General features: G+C 50.2%; 1 protein-coding gene across 1 annotated transcript in view; it reads right to left on the bottom strand.

The window, feature by feature from the left end:
- Window positions 1-23,721, bottom strand: part of LOC119975207 (transmembrane channel-like protein 3) — a 104,125-nt gene that overhangs the window by 24,875 nt on the left and 55,529 nt on the right. The window contains exons 12-16 of the mRNA XM_038814822.1: window positions 23,359-23,437; window positions 19,480-19,701; window positions 11,109-11,237; window positions 10,955-11,022; window positions 6,115-6,243 (exon numbers count right to left, since the gene is read on the bottom strand). Coding sequence (XP_038670750.1) covers window positions 6,115-6,243; window positions 10,955-11,022; window positions 11,109-11,237; window positions 19,480-19,701; window positions 23,359-23,437 — 627 coding nt within the window. The remainder of the gene's footprint in view (window positions 1-6,114; window positions 6,244-10,954; window positions 11,023-11,108; window positions 11,238-19,479; window positions 19,702-23,358; window positions 23,438-23,721) is intronic.

Genomic DNA, 23,721 nt, shown 5'->3' with positions numbered 1-23,721 from the left:
TGAGTGGGGGCAGGGGTCCGCCGAAGCTGAGGGTGAGGCTCTTGAGGTTGCACTGGAAATCCAGGCCTAATAAGAGTGGCGCGCAGAGGTCGGGCAGGACATAAAGTTTAAATTTCGAATAACTAGCGCCTCGAATTGTGAGCGTAGCGACGGTGCGTCCTTGGATTTGGACTGAGTGGGAGCCCGAAGCGAGGGCAATACTTTGGCTCACAGGAAAAATAGGAAGCGAACAGCGTCTTACCAGCTCTGGGTGTATGAAGCTCTCGGTGCTCCCGGAGTCAAAGAGGCATGGCGTGCTGTACCCGTTGATCTGGACCTCCGCCATCGAACTTCGTAGGTGCTTGGGGCGGGATTGATCTAGGGTGACTGCGTTGAGTTGCGGGCCGCGTGATGGGTGCCCGGGGAAGCCGTAGTCTTCCGTGTGGGCGCCCGGTCGAGTAGATGCCGGTACGTTCTGGCGAGCTTGATGCAGGATCGCTGCGCTGAGTTGCGGTCCGCGTGATGAGTGCCCGGGGAAGTCGTAGTCTTCTGATGAGCTTTCTGAGCATGGAGATGCAGGCGGGGCCCATGGATCGCACGTGGTGAACGGCGAGGAAGATGGCGTCCAAGATGGCGGCCCCCATGAGTCGCACGTGGCCGGCCGCATGGTGGGGGTTTGCCAAGATGGCGGCCCCCATGGATCGCACATGGCGGGAGAGGGCGGAGACGGGGCGTAGGCCGCAGCGTTTCGGGCCCCGCAGGCCCGCTGGTGCTGGGAGCGATTTGTTCTCTCTACTGGGGAGTTAGAAACTGGGGCCCTTTTCGCGAGGCACACTCTGGCATAGTGGCCTTTCTTTCTGCAGCTGCTGCAGGTCGCGGATCGGGCTGGGCAGTGCTGCTGTGGGTGCTGGCTTTGTCCACAGAAATGGCAGGCTGGGGCAGCTGAGTAGCTGGCTGGGGCAGCAGAGTGACTGGCTGGGGCCGCAGAGTAACTGGCTTTGGCAGCGCGGTAGCTGGGGGGGCCGTGCGGCACAGGCCTGGGGGAGTTGTTGGTCGGGCGCCCACGATGAGGTCGCGGGGTCCGCGGGAAACGAGGTGTGGCTGCGGAAGGAGACTTCCATTGTGGTAGCAGCCTCCACAGTAGTGTCTAAGTATTGGGCCCCCTTTTCCAGCAGCCTTTGGCGCACATAGTTTGATCTGAGGCCCGCTACAGAAACATCCCGCACAGCAAGCTCCCTATGTTCGGCCGCGGTAACGGCCTGGTAATTACAGTCATTGGAAAGATTGTTAAGTTCCCGTACAAATTCAGCTAGTGTTTCTGTCGGCCGCTGACAGCGAGTCGTAAACACGTGGCGTGCATAAACCTCGTTGATGGGCCTAACGTACATTTTGTCCAATATCGCCAGCGCTGCGGTGTAAGAACCGGCCGGGTTTAGCTGTGTGGAGATTCTGTGGCTTACCCTCGCGTGCAGTAGGCTGAGCTTTTGTTCCTCCGTTGTTTCAGCGGTGCTGGCTTCTGCCAGGTAGGCCTTAAAACATCTCAGCCAGTGAGAGAAAATTTCTTTAGCCTCTGCGTCCTGTGGGTCGAGTTCTAGGCGTCCGGGCTTGAGGGCTGCTGTCATGATTTACTTTGTCTGTTTTGTAAGTATATTAAAGTGATGGAACCATCAATTCTACGGACTCGTGCTTGTAGGAATAGAATAGCGGTTTTAATATACTTACAACAGAGCCAGCCTATTCGCCGTTGAACTTTCGATGAACTGGCTGGCTGGCTCTGTGGCACGGATCTTTATACAGCAGCTCCAGGGGGAGGAGTTCATGTGGAGCCAAGGGGCTGTTTTAGCGAAGGGCTGGTTTAGCTCACAGAGCTAATCACTGGCTTTTCAAGCAGACCAAACAGGCCAGCCGCACGGTTCGATTCCCGTACCAGCCTCCCCGGACAGGCGCCGAAATGTGGCGACTAGGGGCTTTTCACAGTAACTTAATTGAAGCCTACTCGTGACAATAAGCGATTTTCATTTTTTTTCCAGTACAAACTCTCGAGTACTCCCAGAGCTACTCCCCCTGGTTGTCAGGTAGTGCAACAGCACTTACAATATCGGTACGTATATACAATGGGAACAGAGTGACATTGGTAACTTATAATACCGTGTGAATCTCATTCACCACACTGTCTGACAGTTTTTTAAAGGACAAAATTGTACCCGGCCTCTTACACTGCCTCTGGCAGCCCGTTCCAGATGCTCACCACCCTCAGTGTGAAGAACATTTCCCTCTGGTCTCTTTTGTATCTCTCCCCTCTCACTTTAAACCTATGCTCCCTGGGTTGTAGATTCCTCTACCTTTGGGAAAAGATGTTGACTATCTACCTTATCTCTGCCCCTCATTATATTATAGACCTCTATAAGTTCACCCTAAGCCTCCTACGCTTCTGCATTCTTTCTAGTTTAACAATATCCTTCCTATAATAGGGTGACCAGATCTGACCAGATCCATCTGTGATCTTACTAATGTCTGATACAACTTCAACAAGACGCCCAACTCCTGTATTTAATATTCTGACCAATAAAACCGAGCATGCTGAATGCCTTCTTCACCATCCTGTCCACCTGCGACTCCACCTTCAAGGGGCCATGAACATGTATCCTTAGATCACTTAGTTCTATAACTCTCCCCAACTCCCTTCCATTAACTGAGTAGGTCCTGCCCTGATTTGATCTACCAAAATGCATCACCTCACATTTATCCAAATTAAACTCCATCTGTCATTCATCGGCTCACTGGCCCAATTGGTCAAGATCCTGTTGCAATCTTATATAACCTTCTTCACTATCCATTATGCCACCAATCTTGGTGTCATCTGCAAACTTACTAACCATGACGCCTACATTCTCATCCAAACCATTAATATATATAACAGATAACAGTGGACCCAGCACCGATTCCTGAGCCACACCGCTGGTCACAGGCCTCCAGTTTGAAGAACAACCCTCCACAACCACCCTTTTGCTTCGGTCGCCAAGCCAATTTTGTATCCAATTGGCTACCTCACCCTGGATTCTGTGAGATTTAACCTTTTGCACCAACCTACCATGCGGTCCTTGTCAAAGGCCTTGCAGTCCATGTAGACAACGTCGACTGCACTGCCCTCATCTACCTTCTTGGTTACCCCTTCAAAAAACTCAATCAAATTGGTGAAACATGGCTTTGCCCTCACAAAGCCATGCTGAGTTTCCCTAATTAGCTCTTGCCTGTCTAAATGCCTGTAGATCGTGTCCCTCAGAATACCTTCTAACTATTTACCCACTACAGAAGTAAGTCTAACTGGTCTGTAGTTTCCAGGCTTACTCCTACAGCCCTTCTTAAACAAGGGCACAACATTTGCTTCCCTCCAATTTTCAGGCACCTCTCCTCTGGCTTTCGATGATTCAAATACCTCAGCCAGGGGGCCAGCAATTTCCTCCCTAGCCTCCCACAACGTCCTGGGATACATTTCATCAGGTCCCGGGGATTTATCTATCTTGATGCGCTTTAATACCTCCAGCACCTCCTTCTCTGTAATATGTACACTCCTCAAGACATCACTTTTATTTCCCCAATTTCCCTAACATTTGTGCCTTTCTCAACAGTAGATACTGATGAGAAATATTCATTTAGGACCTCTCCCATCCCTTGTGGATCTGCACATAGATAACCTTGTTTATCCTCAAGAGGCCCTACCCTCTCCCTGGTCACCCTTTTACCTTTTATGCATCTGTAAAAGCTCTTCGGATTTTCCTTTGTCTTGTCTGCCAAGACTATCTCATATCCCCTTTTTGCCCTCCTGATTTCTCTCTTAACTCTATTCTGACCAGACCTATACTCTTCAAGGGATCCATTTGATCCCAGCTGCCTATGCATGTCATATGCCCCCTTTTTCATTTTGACCATGGCCTCAATATCCCGAGACATCCAGGGTTCCCTCCTTCTACCAGCCCCTCCACTCTAAGAGGAATGTGCTCACCCTGAACACCTTTTTGAAAGATTCCCACTAACCAGCTGTGCCCTTGCCTGCCAATAGGCACCCCCATTCAACTTTTGAAAGTTCCCGCCCAATACCCTCAAACTTGGACTCCTGCCCATGGTGATCCCTGCAAATGAGCTGCCCATTCCACCACACAGTCCCATTGATTCCCTGGGGGCAAGCCCACACCCAACATCCGCCCATTCCCCCCGCACCCTCTGCGGCCAGGCCAGACCAGCCCACCTCTCACACCCGTCTGACAGAGCACCGAGGCAGGTTGCAACATTGTGCACAGATGTTTAATGTGAAAATATATACACAGATTTGTACCTCAGCGCCTATTGCTAAACTGTGCCCTGCACCTGTGCCAACCTAATTGGTGTCTAATTTTCTGACCTAATGGGCCCTAACATTACATCGAGGTGAATCTCCAGACGGTACAGCAGGAGTGGAGGCAACCTTCTGTGATTTCCACCCCCCTGCGACAAGGGTCCCCTGTGGTAACCATCTTCAGTTGCGACCAGGCCTGGATTGGTGCCTGGGTTTCCCAGGTGACGTGGTGCTGCTCTTTTATGCCCGTTGCCCAGGTGGTACACCAGGGACTGGATGGGAGCGGGAGTCCAAGGTGCTGCAGCATTCCTTGCAGGAGTCACTGGCGCGGTCCCCATCACCTCCTCCTCACTCAGGGTGCCCGTTGGTCCTCGGGCTACTCCATGGGTTGGGGGTGCGAGGCTCTCCACGCACCTGGCACTGCCAGTCCTGGAGGCCCGCTCTGGTCTCGGCCAGGGTCTGCGTGCTCGCAGCCATGGAGCACAGGATGTGGACCACCTCTGTCTGGGACTGCGCCGCGTCACCCAGTGACTGTGCCACCACCTTCTCGGTCTGTGTCATATCAGCCAGGGACAGTGCCATCTCCCTCTGGGACCGGACCACGTTGGCCAGCCCCTGGGCAATGCCACTGACACTCTCAGCCATGGCCCGCTGTGACTGGGTCACACTCGGGAGCACTGCTGCAATGTCCAGGTGGCCCTGGCCTGTGAAGTGCCAGCCCTGTCCTGTGCTTCGCTTGCACAGACTGCCCCAGGCCTTGGCCATGTTGATGGCTAACAAAGGATAAAAGCATTTAATTTTAATTCATGTGAGACAGAAATAATTTCACTCCCCTCAGCCTGCAGTATTGTACTCTAATTGTACATTAATATTTGTGTCCATTTATTAATGAGTCATCCCGAGGAAATTCCTAACTATTATCCCACTTTCCAGTCTTGCCAGTACCACTGCACATAGCAAAATCTTCAGAAGTGAATCCACGTTCGGGAGTTCCATCAGACTGAGTCGTGCTCTAGGGGAATTTGGACCATGGGATTGAAATGCCACCTTGGACCTAAGCTCCTTCCAAGCACCGTCTCTCTCTGCTGGGAAATGGGGATCAGGGAATCATCGAGAATCCCGGCAATGCCGAAGGAGTCCATTCAGCCCATTGAGTCTGCACCCACCCTTCGAAAGAGTACTTCAATCTAGGCCCACTCGCCAGCCTTATCCCTGTAACCTCACCTAACCTTTTGGACATTAAAGGCAACTTAGCATGGCCAATCCACCTAACCTGCACATCTTAGACTGTAGGAGGAAACCGGAGCACCGGGAGGAAACCCACGCTGACAAGGGAAGAAGATGCAAACTCCACACAGACTGTCACCTGACGTCAAACCCGCGTCCCTGGAGCTGTGAGGCAGCAGTGCTAACCACTGTGCCACCCACAAAACACGACAAGCAAAAACAACACGGAACAGCAAAGAACATCCATTCCAAAACTGAAATCTCCAAAATGCAGGTGATTCAAGGGAGCATGTAATCTGCTGATGAGAGAAATGGGATACACAGTTGAGAAACATTTACACTAATTACTTGGGAGATGAGGGAGACATGTAATTAGATCGTTACTTTAACAAGTGTGTTTAATTTAATAAATATCCATCAGTCAGAGCATGATTGATCACAAATTGCCAGAAGCATTTCATTGTTCTGATTAAGCCAATTATTTCTTGGCATCTTCTAATTAGGTTCAATATTGCACTAAGTAAACATGTCCAGGACAATTCAGTCGCTGTGAACTATTTATATGGTGCACTGACCTTGAAGCTCGGAACACCTGCTGGTGTGGAACATTGCAAGTCAAGACTGCCCAGCTCCTTAAATACATGAGGCCAATCAGTTTGAGAACGTTGAACGCTGGAAGACACGGCGAGAAGAAAGCACCCATCCTAAAGGTTGAAGTCCAAAAAAAGAGAAATAAGAAAAGCTGGGAATCTGAAGTAAAAATGTGCTGGAAATGTGTAGCAGGCCAGTCAGCGTCTTTGTTGAAGAAAGACTGGTTATTGTGTTGGGTTAGACCCTCCATCATAAGGAAGGGCCTACACCCATTAGCTGCTGTATATTTCAAATAAATTTTCTTTTTATTCATATATTTTTAGTGTGGCGACTATAATATCTATTACAGAAACTGGCTACTCTTATCAATCTCAACGGTGTTTACTTGTCCAGTTCCCACTTCTCCTCAATCCCTTTTCCTCCATGTATCTGTGGAATCTAATCTGGAATATTGATGGGATTTTCCACACACCCCGTTGTGGTGTGTTTTGCGGAGGTGGAAGTGGCCGCCAATTATCAGCAGGAGGATCTTCTGGTCCTCGCCCTGAAAAAGAGTTTCCCCGCTGTTCCTGCTGCTGCCAGGGAACACGGGGTAGGGGGTCGCCATTGGCGTGACCGGATGATCCTACCGGCGGGTATGGCCTAGAAAATCACGCTCTTCATTTCTGCCCCAAATAATAAAGCGCACAGACTCGCACCTCTCTGTTTTAAAGATGTTGTTCCTTCTCTCTGCTCCAAATCTCTGGCACTTAATTGTGGATCTGTGACCCCTCAGCTACTCAAACAGTCTGACTCTATCTCCGTGGTTCCAGACTTGAACGTATTGGTAAAACAAAAACGGGACGGCTCTGACAATTTCACATCATTGTTTATTTTTAAACAGTGTGTCATGATAAAATCTGTTAAACACCTCAATAAATCTGGTGCATTTGTAATGTCTGTGCGGGTTGAATATTGCAGTGATTATGTTAGTTGCTCCTGCCCCAGGAAGGAAGCATTGTTAGATGGTAATGAATGTTACAGATAAAGGCAGAGAGGGCCACATCTAGGGCGCGCATTCCTATCTAAACAGAGTAAGAAGTCTTACAGCACCAGGTTAAAGTCCAACAGGTTTGTTTCGACTCACTAGCTTTCGGAGCACAGCTCCTTCCTCACCCCAGTCCAACGCCGGCATCTCCACATCATATCTAAATAGAGGCCGTGCACTAAATGAGACATTAAGACCATAAGAGCAAAAGAAGGCCATTTGGCCCATTGTGTCTGCTGCACTCATTCAATAATATCATGACTGATCGAATGTGATAATCCTGAACTCCTCTTTCCTGCCTTATCCCCATAACCCTCCATCCACTTACTGATTAAAAATCTGCCCATCTCAGCCTTGAGCATACTTAACAATCCAGTCTCTACGGCCATGTGCTGTAGACAATTCAGCAGGTTCAATGCCCTCTGAGAGACGAGATTCCTCATCGAAATTCTTCTCCGAGGTTAGGCCCTCTGGTCCTAGACTCTCCCACAAGGGGAAACAATCTCTCCGCGTCTAACCAGTCAAGCCCCCTGAGAATCCTGAGAATGTCTTAATAAAGTCGCCTCTCATTCTTCTAAACTCCAATGAGTACAACACCTACTCAACCTCTCCTCACAAGAAAATCCTTCCAGACCCAGGATAAACCTAGTGAACCTTCTCTGGACTGCCTCCAGTCCCAGTATATCTTTCCTTGGATAAGGGTACCAAAATCATTCACAGTGTTCCAGGTGTCGTCCAACTAGTGCCTTAGAATCAGAGAATAGAATCATAGAATCCCTACAGTGCAGAAGGAGGCTATTCGGCCCATCGAGCCTGCATCAACATTTGGAAGGAGCACCCTACCTAGGCCCAAGCCGCCATCCAATCCATGTAACCCAGCAACCTCAGCTAACCTTTGGATACTAAGGGGCAATTTTAGCTTGACCAATCTGCCTAACCTTCACATCTTTGGACTGTGGGAGAAAACCCACGCAGTCACGGGGAAAGAGTGCAAACTGCATACAGACAGTTACCCAAGTCCAGGAATTGAACCCAGGTCCCTGGAGCTGTGAGGCAACACTGCCAACCACCGTGCTACCGTGCTGCCCAAAAGCTTAATGTCAGGGATGGGATTTGAACCCACAGAGATTTCAACCTGAACACAGCGCCTTAGACCGCTCTGCCACCCTGACCGACTCTTGTGTAGTTCTAGCAAGACTTCCACTTTTTTTATGCTCCATTCCCTTTGAGATAAAGGCCAACATTCCATTTAACCTTCCTACGACCTGCATTCTAACATTTTTTGGTTTCTGCATGAGGACCCCCAAAGTCGTCAGTGATAAATTGTCACAGCACTCAAATGTAAAGGCACAAAATGCATATTCACCTAATTGAGCCCAAAAAGCAGTATGTTAAATCAGTATAAAACACTGATTCGGCCTCAAATGGAGTACTGCATCCCGTACTAGGAAGCACACTTTAGGGAGAGGGTGCAGAAAAGATTCACGTGAGCGTCATGGAGTCATAGAGGTTTACAGCATGAAACCAGGTCAGTTTCTCGGTAGCAAAGTGGTCAGTATCCCCACGGGAGATTGGGTTTCAATTCCCCACCAGGGAGGAAGCAACACATTATTATGAGCGGCACGGTAGCACAGTGGTTAGCACTGTTGCTTCTTAGCGGCAGGATGCCAGGTTCGATTCCCGCTTGGGTCACTGTTCATGCAGAGTCTACGGAGGCTCCGGTTTCCTTCCACATTCCAAAGACATGCAGGTTATGTGGATTGGCCATGCTAAATTGCCCTTAGTGTACATGAAAAAGGTTAGGAGGGGCTATCGGATACGGGGATAAGGTGGAAGTGAGGGCTTAAATGGATTGGTGCAGACTCGATGGGCTGAATGGCCTCCTTCTGCACTGTATGTTCTATGTTCTAACTGTACACAGTATTCCAAGTGTGCCCTTACTAATGTCTTGCACAACTTCAACAGGACGTCCCAACTCCTGTGTTCAATGTTCTGACCAATGAAACCAAGCATGCTGAATGCCTTCTTCACCAAGTTCCAGAGATGAGAACGTCTGTCACGTAAAAGATGAGCGAGGTCGGGACTGTTCTCCTCAGACAAGAGAAGGTTGAGGGGAGACTTAAAAGAGGTGTTCAAAATCTGGACCGAGTAGATAGGAAGTGGAACAGTTCCACCGACACAGATATAAAGTGATTGGTAAAATAAGCAATGGTGACATGAGGAAGAACTTTTTCACGCAGTGTGGCTGCAGCACCGAGAAATATCTCACACTTCAACGGCACTTTGCCATTTTTTTACCTCGGGGAGATTCTCCCCGCTCAGGCCGCACTTAAGAGTGAACTTAGAGCTGAATCTTGCCAGCAGGATAGGGTCCTTGCAGATCGGGGCGCTATTTTGGAAGGCTGCCCCGATCTTTCCCCTCCCCCACCCCTTTGAGGCCCCCCCATATTTTTGGTCCCTCGCCCCTGTCCCCAACCTTGGAGAGTCCCCCGAGAACCTTCCTCACCCCTTCTACATGGTAATGCCCCATGGCCCGATCCCTGGCACTTGCCATCCTGGCACCCTGGCAGTGCCCAGGCCTGCCAGGAAGTGTCACCCAGGCACTGGCACTGCTAAGGTTCTGGGTGACGCAGCCAGGTTGCCAGGCTGGCAGTGCCAAGGTACCCAGGTGCCAGGGAGAGTGCCAGGGTGCCACCCTGCCCCTTCCACAACGACCCGAGGGGTCTCTAATTGCCTAGAAGACCCTCCCAGGTGCCATTACACCTGGCCCATATTTGTGCGGATCAGTACTAAACGGCACCTTGCAGAGATTTCTCAGGCAAGGCCGGTGAGTCCCAGGAGCCGGGAGAATCTGGCGGACGTATATTTAAATGAACTGGAGCCCAGTGAGGGCGAGACCCAGATTGTGACATCTCAGGAAACTCCGTTGAATCTCATAGACCATACAGTGCAGAAGGAGGCCATTCGGCCCATCGAGTCTGCACCGACACACTTAAGCCCTCACTTCCACCCTATCCCCGTAACCCAATAACCCCCCCCTAACCTTTTTGGTCACTACGGCCAATTTATCATGGCCAATCCACCTAACCTGCACGTCTTTGGACTGTGGGAGGGACCCGGAGCACCCGGAGGAAACCCACGCAGACACGGGGAGAACGTGCAGACTCCGCACAGACAGTGACCCAGCGGGGAATCGAACCTGGGACCCTGGCGCTGTGAAGCCACCATGCTATCCAATTGTGCTACCGTGCTGCCCTAGTGCTACCGTGATGCCCTCACGAGATGTTTTGAGCGTCTCAAATCTCACGAGATTCAACGGCCTCATCCCGAAACCAATCCGGGTGTGACGAGCCCCCTAAATGGCGGCCCTAAAATACATGACCTGAGAGTGCAGTGGAGGAAGGGTCAAGTGAAGCTTTCAAAACGCCATTGTCTGAAAAGGAAAAAAATAACAGTGTTACAGGGAATAGGCAGGGCAGTGGCACTGCTCCTTCAGAAAACCAGCAGAAATATGATGGGCTGAATGGCTTCCTTCCGTTTTTCAATCATTCCATGATAACACTGATAACTACACTAGACGTAATACTCAAAATATCTAAAATGAATTATAACTTTTTGATTGCAATTACATTGATTCATTTATGCCCGCCACCCAGCATTTTGGACACAGATTGAAGAGTGGAACAGGCTCGAAGGGCTGAATGGCCCACTGCGCTACCGATGTTTCAGTTTTAATGCACCTTGATTCTAATCACCCATGGGAAAGATCAAACTCTTGTATGAGTTTTGCTGCATACCATATCATTCCCTGATTGTATATCAGATGCAAGACATTCTCAGCAATCTTGAATTCTCCATACTCGGGCTGCAAGAGATTCGGAATAAAAAATGAGAACATGCTGTAAATAAACGGTGAAAATAGAGTAACATTTCAATTTGAGAAATACTCACAAATTTGCTCTCCAGGTCCCAGCACCAACAATCACTCAAGAATCGCACAAATAGTCCTCGGATGAAATCGATGAGCAGGATGCTGCCCACGGTGAAAAGCATGTCAATAATTGACAGCTTCAACATCTCCTGAAGAAAGAAATAGCTCTTTATTTAACTTATGCGGGACACAAGAGCAACAGTTTACACTAATAGCTTGCCACAAGGATCAAATCAATAAGCTGTGCAGTGATCTTCTTTGCTGCTTTATTACAGACTGACTTTCAGCCTGTGACACTTTACCGTGGCTTTTCTATGAACCTCAATGGATGATTGAGTGAGCCTTTCTCTTAGGGGTCGTTCTGCCCATCCCGGAATCCAGAAGGTTCAGAGTTCGAGCCCCGCTCCAGGCAGTCCCAGTGAGTGGCAGCCAGAGCTCCAGCTCTGAATTCGGGAGTTACCTGCGGTGAGAAATCATGGCCAAGTGGCTGTGGGTGAACCCTAGAAATCCCTACAGTGCAGAAGGAGGCCATTCTGCACCAACCCTCAGAAACGGCACCATACCTTGGCCCACACCTCATCCCCGTAAACCCACCTAACCTTTTGACACTAAGGGTCAATTTTGCCTGGCCATTCCACCTAACCTGCACATCTTTGGATGGTGGGAGGAAACTGGAGCACTCAGAGGAAACCCACGCAGACATGGGGGGAATGCGCAAACTCCACACAGAGCGTCACCCAAGGCCGGAATTGAACCTGGATCTCCGATGCGGTGAGGCAGAAGTGATAACCACTGTGCCACTGTGCTGCCCTCACCAACTCAATGTATGGGCAGTGGGAGCCCATAGGACTGGAGGAAGATGGTGGTGTAGCGATATTGTCATTCGACGAGTAGGCCCGAGTGACCACCATGTGATAGAATTTTACATTAAGCTTGAAAGTGATGTTGTTCAATCAGAGACTAGGATATTAAACCTTAACAAAGGAAACTATGAGGGGATGGGGAACAAATTGGATTTGGTGGATTCGGAAACTACATTAAGAGATATGATGGTAGACAGGAAATGAAATGAAAAATCGTTTATTGTCACAAGTAGGCTTCAAATGAAGTTACTGTGAAAATCCGCTAGTCGCCACATTCCGGCGCCTGTTCAGGGAGGCTGGTCTGGTTAAATGGTTAAATGGTTAACATTTAAAGCACTAATACATAGTTTACATTAAAAATATATTCCTCTAATGCACAAAAACACAGCAAAGAAGGTGCTCCAACCTTGGCTAATGGAATAAATCAATGGTTGTATTAGATCAAAGGAAGATGTGTATAATGTGGCCAAAATAATGGTAAGTCTGAGGATTAGGAACATTTTAGAATTCTACAAAGGAGGACCAAGAAAAATATTCTGAAAAGTAAAACAGAATATGGAGGGAGCCAGAGTGAAACATAAAAACAGGCGATAAAAGCATCTGTAGGTATGTAAAAAGAAAAAGATGAGCAAAAATGTAGGCCTATTAGAGGCAGTGATGGGAGAATTTATAATGAGTAATAAGGAAATGGCAGAGAAATTAAACAAATACTATGGGCGGGATTCTCCGATCCCCAGCCGTGTGTTTCTCAGCTGCACGCCATTTGTCGGTGGTGGGATTCTATACTCCCAGAAACAGTTCAGTGTCCCTTGCCATGCAAACCTATGCATGGCAGGGATAGAGATTCCTTTGTGAATCCCGCTATCGGGCCACTTGCACAAAATGAAACTAACCATAATGTTTATAAATATCTAGCTATGACTAACAGCTCATGACCACATCGAATGCAGTTAAGTGCTTTCTGCTGAGAAAAGAAAAAAAGAAGTGAAAGCACTTAATTAGAAGTGAAAGCACTAGATGATTATAAACACTGTGGTTAGTTTCACAGCAGGTTATTTGATATCCATTCAAGAGTGAAATAAAAAAAAAATAGAGTACCTAATTCATTTTTTCCAATTAAGGGGCAATTTACCATGGTTACTCCACCTACCCTGCACATCTTTGGGTTGTGGGGGCGAAACCCGCTCAAATACGGGGAGAATGTGCAAACTCCACACGGACAGTGACCCAGAGCCGGGATCGAACCTGGGACCTTGGCGCCATATGGCAGCAGGGCTAACCACTGCGCCACCGTGCTGCCCCAAGCGTGAAATTAAACAATCCAGACATCTGGCTGTCGGAAAGCTGTCACTTAAAACCTAGTAAAAGCTTTTCTCTTCGAAGCCTTGCATAACAAAGGATCTGAGGGTTTTTTTCCCGCTTGCTATGAAATTACAGCTGCTGCTTTTGCTGCCTAAGACAGCAGTTGTAAGAGAGTTTTAAAGCAGTATTTTTTTTTGACTGTTTGTGTCTGGACTGCTCTTTACCTTTCAGGCGGGGGTAACTGATGAGGGGGGTGAGGGGATGTTATGGGGATCTCTGATATGAGGGGTTCCCTGGGGGGGTGTTCCCTATTATGTGGGGGTCTGTGATGAAGGTATCTGGTGGGGGTCCCTGGTGGAGGTCTCTGGTGCGGGGGGGGGGGGCGGTCTCTGGTGGGGGGGTCTCTGGTGGGGGGGGTCTCTAGTGGGGGGGGGTCTCTGGTGGGAGGGCTGGAGTGGTGTGGGATTTTCATTGTGAGGGGGGAGGGGGCCCTCAGGTGGACTTGGGAGACACCTACCTTAAATACTTACCTCCTTTGCCCATCACGTGGTCCACCGCGTAAGGGCCTTGCTGGGAAATACTTATACCAGAGGGCTGGAGAATCACGGAGGCATGCAGAATCCGGTGCCCACATCGGGAATTCCAATACCGGCGGTGGGGGGAGTGGAAAGTCTAGCCCATTGTGCCTGCCTTCATGAAGGAAAGGCCTTCCGGAAATAATGGAGAATTAAAGGACTTGTACAAAGCAAGAATTGCAAGTCATAAATATTATTAAAAAGGAGTACTAGATAAATCAATGGAATTTAAAGTAGATAAATCCCCTGGACCTGATGACCAACATCCCAGAGTATTGAAAGGAGGTGGCTGTGATATAGGAGATGCATTGGTGATCTCCATTCAAGGTTGTATAGACTCTGGAATGGTTCCTGCAGATTGGAAAGGGAACGACAGGCCCGTTAGCCTAACATCAGTAGTAGGGAGAATCCTGGAATGTATTATAAAGAATGTGATAAGTGGGCACTTTGAAAATAATGGTAAGATTGGGAAGAGTCAGCGTGGATTTGTGAGAGGGAAATCATGTTTAATAAACCTGAGTGTTTGTGAGGCCCCACACAAGAGATTTGTAAAGAACATTAGAGCGCATGAGGTTGGGGTGAATACACTGGCATGGATTGAGAACTGGTTAATGGGCAGAAGGCAGAGAGGAAGAAATAGGTCATTTTCAGGCTGGCAGGCTGTGACTGGTAGGGTACCACAAAGATCAATGCTTGGGCCCCAGCTATTCACAATCTATGGACAGAATTATCCCAAAATATTATTAAGTGTCACTTCGTGCAGAAAAATCGGTGCAAAGCATGCTCCCATTGCAATCTTCCTACACTTAGGGTGCGACTTAACGTCTGCATTGTGCTCTCACTCGAGCACGACGCGGCCGTTAAATCATGGGAGAGGTCAAAATCGGGAAACGCGCCAGCTGCTAATCGGTTTGCGATCTAACAGGCCCGGTCATGTTGGCGAGATGGGGATCCTGCCGCGGTGTGGCAAAAAATTAATAATCACCAATTAAAGCCAATCTCCATAAAATTAACGGGAATGACCCCCTATCTAATGGCCTCCCATAATCTAGCTACCTCCCCAGCAAGCTGTCATGTGGGCGCCGATTAGTTCACATTTTTAAAAACGTGAAGCTGGCAGAGTAGCTGCTGTGGGGATTTGAGGAGGTTAGTCATCATCGCCAATCCTGGGCAATGAGCCCGGGAAACTGGGGTTGCTGGCCCAGTGTTCGGGGGGGGGGGACCTCCGAGGGGGTTGGGGACAGGGATGGGGAGAAAGGACTCAAGGCGGGAATGGCCTCGGTCGGGGGAGGGGGGGGGCAGTGGTGGACCACCATTGGTGGTGTGGGTTGCCCCTGAGAGGGTGAGTGGGTGGGTGTCTCAGTGCCTGCGGATCGGCCATACCTCCTGGGTTGTCTGTACCCTTTAACCAGGCCAGCTCCAGCTACTCTCTATCTGTCCCACCAGCCACCCATAAACCCCACTGACCGTGGTGGCCTCTGGGCGTCCAGCTGGAGGTTATTGCCAATAGGGAATTGGTAATCATAGTAATGTGAGCATTCACAGGCCCCCAAGTGGATTCCCGTGGGTAGACATGCCATGTCATAGGTGTGAGTTACTGCCTAGCACCCCAACCAGACCGTGAGGCCTGCACATTCTACCTGAACACCGGAGGCTTCAACATCACAGAGGCAGAACACAACATCCAAATACCCATGAGCTGGGCCTCAGCATCAGAGGGTGGGTTTGTGGACCGGTGGGGGGGGGGGGGGGGGGGGGGGGGGAATCAGGGAATGTCTGCCATCAACAGGAAGAGGCTCCACTCCCTGGATGTTCAACTTGTGTGCGACCACCACATGGAGATCATGCGTGTGTGTGCACGCTTCCCAGGGTGTGTGCGTGATAGCTACATCTTGGGGCAGTCAGAAATCCCCAGCATCTTCAAGGGACACTCCAGGACAACTGGTTGCCCCTGGAGGGATAAGAAGTACACACTAAGGACCTGGCAAATGACGTCAGTGAGAGTCCGCTGACCAATGCGGAGACCCAATAAAACGAGGCCGAAGTGGCCACCTTGACAGCCATTGAGCAGTGCATCGGACTGCTTAAAATGCGGTTCCGACGCCTCTACTGCTCTGGTGGTGCTCTGTAGTACACCCCTCAGAGGGTTGCCTGCTTTGTGGTGATCTGCTGTGCCTTCCACAATCTGGCACAGTAATGGGGCGATGTGCTGGAGCCGGAGGAACATGCACCCACATCCAAGGTGGAGGACGAGGAGGAGCCGGACCAGGAATGTTTGGAGGATGAGCCCAGGGAGGACGTGCAGGAACAGCTGGAGGATGGAAGGCAGGTGGCCATGGAGACTGTCAGGCATTGATGACCAGGGTGGCCCTCATCCTCACTTGCTTCATGTAGGTTACATCCATCATCTCCCCCCCTCCGCCTTTCCCACCCACCGTCTCACCACATCCGTGCCCTCATCCCCCACCCAGCCAGCCTCACCTACCCCTTGCCTCCCCACCCATTCACCCCCCCACGAACCTCCCCCCTTCTCTCCCCCCCTCCCCCCACCACTAACCGCCCTATTCCACCCTCTCAGAGTCTGTAATACAACAGTTCAGGGTGATGGGCCCGGCCTATTCGGCACTATTAGCGGGTCCATGTGGAGGGCAGGAGGGTGATGATAACCTGTTGTGAGCTGAACTCTGATGCTCCTACTATATCATAGTCTGATTCCTGTCTGTCTGCTAAGCACACGCTCACACCCAGCACCTGCACATGGTATTCCTTTGCTGGTGGGGGGGGGATTATGGACCACAATGCCTTGGGGGGGGCGGGGGCAGGGGGTTGGAGCAGGCCCATATTGCAAAATAAAGTGCAGAGGCTTCAGATGTCTAAGGTGCAATGTGTTTTATTGTTGTACAATAGTAACCCCAACTGGCGCAAGTCCCCTGGTGCCGACCCCCTTACCCAACACTGCCTCCCCTTCCCCGCTCCCCTATTTCCCCCCGGTCCCTTCTCCACCCCAGTGCCCTCTCAGTGATCTGCTTGGCCCACTGTGTTCTGCCGCTATGTCTGGCTGTGTCCCCAAAATGCACATTAGCGCTGGAGGGAGCTGCTGCAGACCGCATCCTGTGGTCTTTGATGCCCCTGGCGGGCATCCTCTGGGGGCTCAGGGCCAGAGTGGCCAACCTGTGAGCGGCACAGGTTCCGCTATGCCACCCTGTGCCGGATGCTGACTCCGAGACGTGATTTGTCAGGGGTCGGAGGGGGGGGGGGGGGGGGGGGGGGGGGGAATCGGGGGTGTTGATTGTTGCTGTTGCCAGCCTGGAGGGAGGGTCCAGACTGGCATCCAGCATTCCATCCTCTTAGTTGGGGCCCATAGGGCCCTGGGGGTCACCTTGGGTTGAGCTCTGGTTGCCTCCGTGCCATCTGGCTCTGCCAGCCCTGGCGGTTCCCCAGTGTCTGCGCCACGATGTCGATGCCCTCGGCGATGCCTCTCTGTGAGCAGGCCATGCCCTGCAGTGCCTCGTCAACCTGTGTCTGGATCATGGTCCTCAGCGACAGGGACATGCTCTGGAGCGCCGAGGCAATGCCCACCTGTCACTGGGATATGCTCCACAGTGCAATGGCAGGGTGAGGACTCTGATGTCCGGCACCCCTCTGCCTGTCTAGGCCCTGTCCCATTTGTTATGCCAGTGTCTCCTGTGGGGACACAGAGTGGGCATTGTAGGTCGCATGCTTCTTGCATCACGGAGGTGGGGAGGGGGTTGCCGTGGAGGGGGGGGGGGTGTTGGTGGAGGTCACTGAGTCTCTTGTGGCACTGGGTGGTGGTCCTCCTGGTCACATTTCCCACGCTGACGGCTGCTGCCACTTCCTCCCAGGCAGCACTGGCTGCTCTTTGGCTGACCTTCCGAGCCCCTCAGGGGAACAGGGTATCCTGTCTGTTCAAAAGTCTGGCTAGGTCGGCATCTCTGAATCTTGGAGCTGGTCTCCTTGGTGACATGGTAGCGGGCTGTGTGGGGTTTGCTCTGCCGGACTGGTTTAAGTGCTGCGCCTCCTCGTTAGCAGGAAGCAGCCGGGCACGATCCCGGAGAATCAGCCGGCGGGACAGTCTTTTGCAGTGTGAAGCCCATGCGGCCTAGTTAAGTGGACCAATTACCGTTAGCTACCAGTGACGGCCTCGCTGGGTTGGCTGTCGGGAAACTCCCGGCATTTCCTGCTTGTTATCAGGAAACTCCCGGCATTTCCTGCCCGCTATCGGGAAACTCCCGGCATTTCCTGCTCGCTACCACACTTAGAATTAATTTGGTTAGATTGTCCCCTTGTTCATTTTTTTGGAGCTAGGGGTGAGTCACACCAAAAATGTGATGTGTGGGACTCCAAGATGCCAGCACGGCCGGATCCTCAGAAATGGGAACGCCATTAGTAAAGGGCGCCCTGATCTCAGAATAACCCGACAGCACCCCCACTAATTTTCAGCAAAAACCTCACCTTTCCACCAGCAAAGGCTGCCACACCACTCCAATCACTGTCATCAGGCCCCCCCCCCCCCCCCCCCATACCTCCGTTAAGCGACACACCGTTATGGGGTTGCCAAATGCTGTCCCTTTCAAGCTCCACACTTCAGGCCCCCCCAGTTCCCCCTTTAGACCATGCCCCTAGGTAGTGCCAAACTGGCACTTCCTGGGCACCCTGATAGTGCTGCCAGGGTGCCAGGAAGCAATGCCAGGACACTGTCCAGCCTTGTCCCATATCACCCACAAGATGACCATGCAAGATGGCCGCCGATACTCATCTGTACATATGCACTTGTCTGTGCATGCGAAGAAAACCAATTATCTCATGTAATTTGCAAGAGACATAATACTGGTTGGATCACATTCGGATCCTGAAGCCATTCACCCAGATTCTGGACCTCCCATTGGACAAGCAGTTGGAGCATGGCCTCCTTGTAGTTTCTGGCGATGGGGAGGGAGGGAGGGGAGGCTTCTGATCTCACTGCCAGCCAATGGCAGGTTACCTCTGCTGCCTCAAAACTTGGGGGGCGGGATAACAGAAAATCCAGCCCAATTTGTTTGTTTTCCACTTGAACTCGGAAGGGTGTGTGCCTAGAAGGCGGGCCAATGATATTAGTGTGGAGGAGGGATAGTTTGCAGTCATTGTGGTAATATGCCTATGGGTTACATCGTAGTTGGAAGGTGTATGACCTCCAACCAGCAGGTGGCAGTACAGAGACCCCGTGCGGTCTCTAGACCAAGGTCATGTGACCTGTGACTCCGATACAAGGGGAGACACATCCGGTCACCTTCAGAAGAAGATTGAATAAGACGTACATGTGAATGGTCAGTGCTAGGTGCAAGTTCCAGAGGAGTAGTTAGCAGACTGCATGATAACGTGCTCTGTATCAGATTGTTATCTTACCACACGAGACTCAATAAAAGATTCTGGTTTGGACAAGTCAAAGAGTTTGGTGAGTTTCTTCGTGAAGTACAAATGACCAAACACACCAGTCATGTGACAAAACCTGCAGGGATATATCTGACCAGAGTTAGTCATTTTCAGTCCCGGAGGCCATCCCTGGGCTCGCTGTTTGCTGAGGCGATTTACTATTCTAACTCAGAATCCAAATTAATGCAAAACTGCCTTAATGCAAATGTACGTTCACAAACCTGTCCAACATAGGTTTCCCAACATTGATCTTGCTGAGACAGGATGTTATAATCAAACAAAGCTGTCCTATTGAACTTGGTTAAAGGTTTTGTTTTGATGTCTTCTGAACTGTACGAGCTGTTCCGTCTTAGCCTCATCTCTGGTATGATGGTCGAGAGGCTTTCCTCCTCAGGCAGAGCTCTGGTTGCCAAAAACGAAGTGCCCGTATCGTTGGAATTATCCTGCAGAAAATGATTCAGAAACAACACCACGGCTTTCTAATCTCGAAATAAACAATACTCCATTTCTTTTCTGCGAGTTCATATTCTATTAATAATTCAGGCTGCGTTATAATTCAGCAACTACTTAATCTGTCCAGACTTCATTTTAATTTAGATTTCAGCCATTTTAACTAACATTAAAAAACACAGAGGCTTGCATTTATAGACCATCTTTTACAACCTGAGATAATTTCCAAAAACTTCACAGCTACTGTACTATTGGAAGTACAGTCACGGTTATAATGTAGAATTCACAGCAGCGAACTTGCAGACAGCAAGCTTCCACAGAACGCCAATCTGGAGAATCTGCTCCAGTGGGGTTGGCTAAAGCAGAGATTTTGGCCAGCATTCCAAGGAGGAAGCTTCTACATTTCCCTGGATTGTACCTTTGGCTGGATTTTCCAGGATACTGTGGGCCCAATTTGGTTATACTCCCCCTCCTCCCCCCTCGCGCCCTCCCCGGAAGCGAGGTTGTCCATGTGCCCAATGGCTGCCCCTCAGCAATTTGATGCTAGGAGCAACATTAATTGGTGAAGCTCCGGCCTATCCCTCGGGAAGAAATCCCGTCTTATGGAGATGGCTGCCAATCAGATGGCTAGCAGCTCTGTAGCCCGAACAATGCCAGCCGGGGTGCTAGGCCCACTGTAGAGACTCCACCAAGCCGAGGAGCACAGGTTGGTCCGGGTTCTCAGTGAGGTGGTGAGGGGGTTGGGTTTAAGAGGCTTGGAGGCGGGGAGGACATTAAAGTGGGGAGATGGGGGCGTGACTTTTGCAGGAAGTGGATTGTGTCTCCGATGGACCCAGGGGACCCACAAAGGAAATTCTCTCCCCTGCCCTTGCCTGAGACCAGCCTGTGGAACTAAAGCTGCTGGGCTTCCCGATTGGTGTGGACCTTCTCCGACCATCGGTAAGCAAAGGATGGGGTTTGAAGTAATCATTAATTGGCCACTTAAGGCCTCAATAGACCCAAAGGGGTGCTCACTGTCTCCCTCACCCATGTAAAATTTCAGACAGGTCGATGACAGGAAGGCTGTCTGCTGGATTTACGAAACACACCGGCCTTCAAACCCACTACTGGCGAAGGTGCAAAATCCACCCCAGGAGATCTCTTCCATTCAGCTTAGAGGTGCATTTGGGCCTCAGTTTAACATCTCATGCAAAAGAGACATCGCTTGGCTAAAATGTGGTTGAAGGAAGGGCAGGAACTGGAACTCAACTTTCCTGCTTACAAGGTTGTTGGGCAGGATAGAGACAGGCAGCGGGATTCTCTGCCGGCAGGATTATGCTGGCAGCGCACCCATGCCCGTGGGCTTCCCGATGGCGTGGGGTGACCACAATGTGAAATCCCATTGGAAGGTGGCGCGCACGGAGAATCCCGCTGCCACGGAGGGCGCGCTGCCCAAGAAAACTCAGCTGGCGGACCAGCGAAACCCGCCCAGGGTTTAAAAAATAGAGGTGGTTAAAGAAACAATCATAGTCACAAGGTGGAAATGATATTCTAGAAAGACCATCAAATGAGACCATGTGGGTTAAACTGTAGTTCAAACTTATGGGCCAACAGACCTCTCGCCAGGAGTGAGCTAGAGACCTTCAAACAGCCAGGGAGACAGAACAACAATGATTTAGACAAAGTGTTTCAAAGTGCGGAAAAAGGTCAGTAATTGTGGGGGGCTTTCAACAACCCAAATATTAACTGGGCAAAATCAATAAAAAAGATATAAAGGATGCAGAATTTTCCAAATGCATTCAGAAGAACATTTCTGGCTAGAAAATTCCCTGGAAAAATGGGGTCGTCTTGTACCCGTTAATAACTTGTTGTATACGCCGCAGTATATGGTAATTTCATCATTATCTTATTGTTGCTTGTGGGAGCTTGCTTTGCACAAATTGGCTGCTGTGTTTCCTACATTACACAGTGCTACCTACACTTCATTGGCTGCAAAGCACCCTTGAGGCATCCCAAGTTTCTGAAAGATGCAAGGCCTTGTTTCTTATTGGCGGAAACGATCATTCAAAAGTATTGACCAATAATGTATTATTTAGAAACAAATCGGCCGGGATTCTCCGGTATCCGGCGGGCGGGCCGTACCGGTGCCGAGGAGTGGCGTGAACCACTCCGGCGTTGGGCCGCCCGGAAGGTGTGGAATCCTCCACACCTTCGGGGGCTAGGCCGGCGCCGGCAGGGTTGATGCCGCGCCAACTGGCGCCGAAGGGCCTCCGCCGGCTGGCGCGAGTTAGCACATGCGAAGGGGGTTTCTTCTCCGCGCCGGTCATGGCGGAGCTTTACAACGGCTGGCGCGGAGGGAAAGAATCCCCCCACAGCACAGGCCTGCCCGCAGATCGGTGGACCCCGATCGCGGGCCAGGCCACCGTGGGGGTCCCCCCCAGGGCCAGATCCCCCCGCGCCCCTCCGAGGACTCTACAGGCCGCCCGCAGAGCCAGGTCCCGCCGGTAAGAACCTTGTGTAATTTACGCCAGCGGACAGGCCATAAATGGGCAGCTGCCCGGCCCATCACGGAGCGGAGAATTGCCGGGGCGGCCGCTGCCAACAGCCCCTGACCGGCGCGACGCGATTCCCGCCCCCGCCAAAAAACCGGCGCCGGAGAATTCGGCAGCCGGCGTTGGGGCGGCGGGGCGGGATTTACGCGGCCCCCCCCCACCCCCCCGGCGATTCTACAGCCCGGCGGGGCGGTCGGAGAATCACCCCCATCATCTTTTACTGAACCTTGCCAATGATTACTTTGCTGATTGGTCAATGAAGTTCTCTGTGAAAAATGCACTGTAAGTAGATTAGGAATTAATTGGTGAGAGATGTGACAACTGGAGAATTTATGCAATTATTCGTTTGCCTTTTGGCTCGAGAAGAATGACAGCAGGAACGAAAGAGTTGATGGCGTTACATAACTCCGTCCTACTTTGAAAGACAAATCGAAGATCTGATAAGATTAATTCCACTAACATTACAATTTATTTTCTTTGTTCATGGGCTTTGAGGATGGCTGATAATTATCCATCCTTAATTGCTCTTGAGAAGGTGATGCCTTTTTGAATCACTACAGTCCAGGTGCTGTTAAGGAGGGAGTTCCATGATTCCGATTTCCAGAATGAGTGTTACCATCTTTCTTGAATATCTTGGATCCAGGAATATCTCCTACCCAGTCCTGCCCTTCTTTGAGCCAGGTCTCTGTATCACTATAATATTTCCGCATGCAGACTAACCTCATAAGTTGGACATTACTACTTTTCGCCTTATTCTCAACCCATCTAATAACTTCCAGTGCTATTTGTCTCTCCCAGTAATATGTGCACCTTGGTATTCCACTCTGATATCACCTCTCTTGGTTCCCCTGCTGAGATACCCTCCCCTGTGTCATTAGCAAATTGCCCCACAATCAATTGCGAACAGGCTCTAGTTGTCTGGAGGAAGTTTCTGAAAGTTTCTCCTATGTATCCTCACACTGTGCAAAGCTGTGGTGAGGAAGGGGTGGGGGAGAACTCGCTCCAACAAGAGTTTAGCATTCACTCTGACTCTGCTAAGACACTGTGATCGGTAAAAAGCTAACTTACCGCTCCCTTAGTTAGCCTCACCCATTGGAAACACAAAATTTAAATGCTTACCGCCATGCTCATACTGTTCACTTTATCAAGCAGAGCAATGATTAAACTGTAGAGATTGCCCAAGTACAGGACTAACACCCTGCATTATAAAGAGAGAGAAAACATTCAATGAAGTGAAAATAACAGGATCATAATGTGTCACAAAATTTCAGCTCTAATGTCTAGCACCGACAGCAAATATAAATTGGAATTCTGTGAAATCTGCAGGAGTTAAAGAAATGTTATTCTTTAGGAAAAACAGTCAAATCTCAATATAGGATATGAGAGATAATTTGAAGTGTCTGAAATTACAGACCTGTTTTCATTAAAATAATACAGTAAGAAGTCTTACAACACCAGGTTAAAGTCCAACAGGTTTGTTTC

Source organism: Scyliorhinus canicula, chromosome 12 (genome assembly GCF_902713615.1).
Source record: "Scyliorhinus canicula chromosome 12, sScyCan1.1, whole genome shotgun sequence".
Classification (NCBI taxonomy): Eukaryota; Metazoa; Chordata; class Chondrichthyes; order Carcharhiniformes; family Scyliorhinidae; genus Scyliorhinus; species Scyliorhinus canicula.
This window is presented reverse-complemented; position numbering and strand designations above follow the sequence as displayed.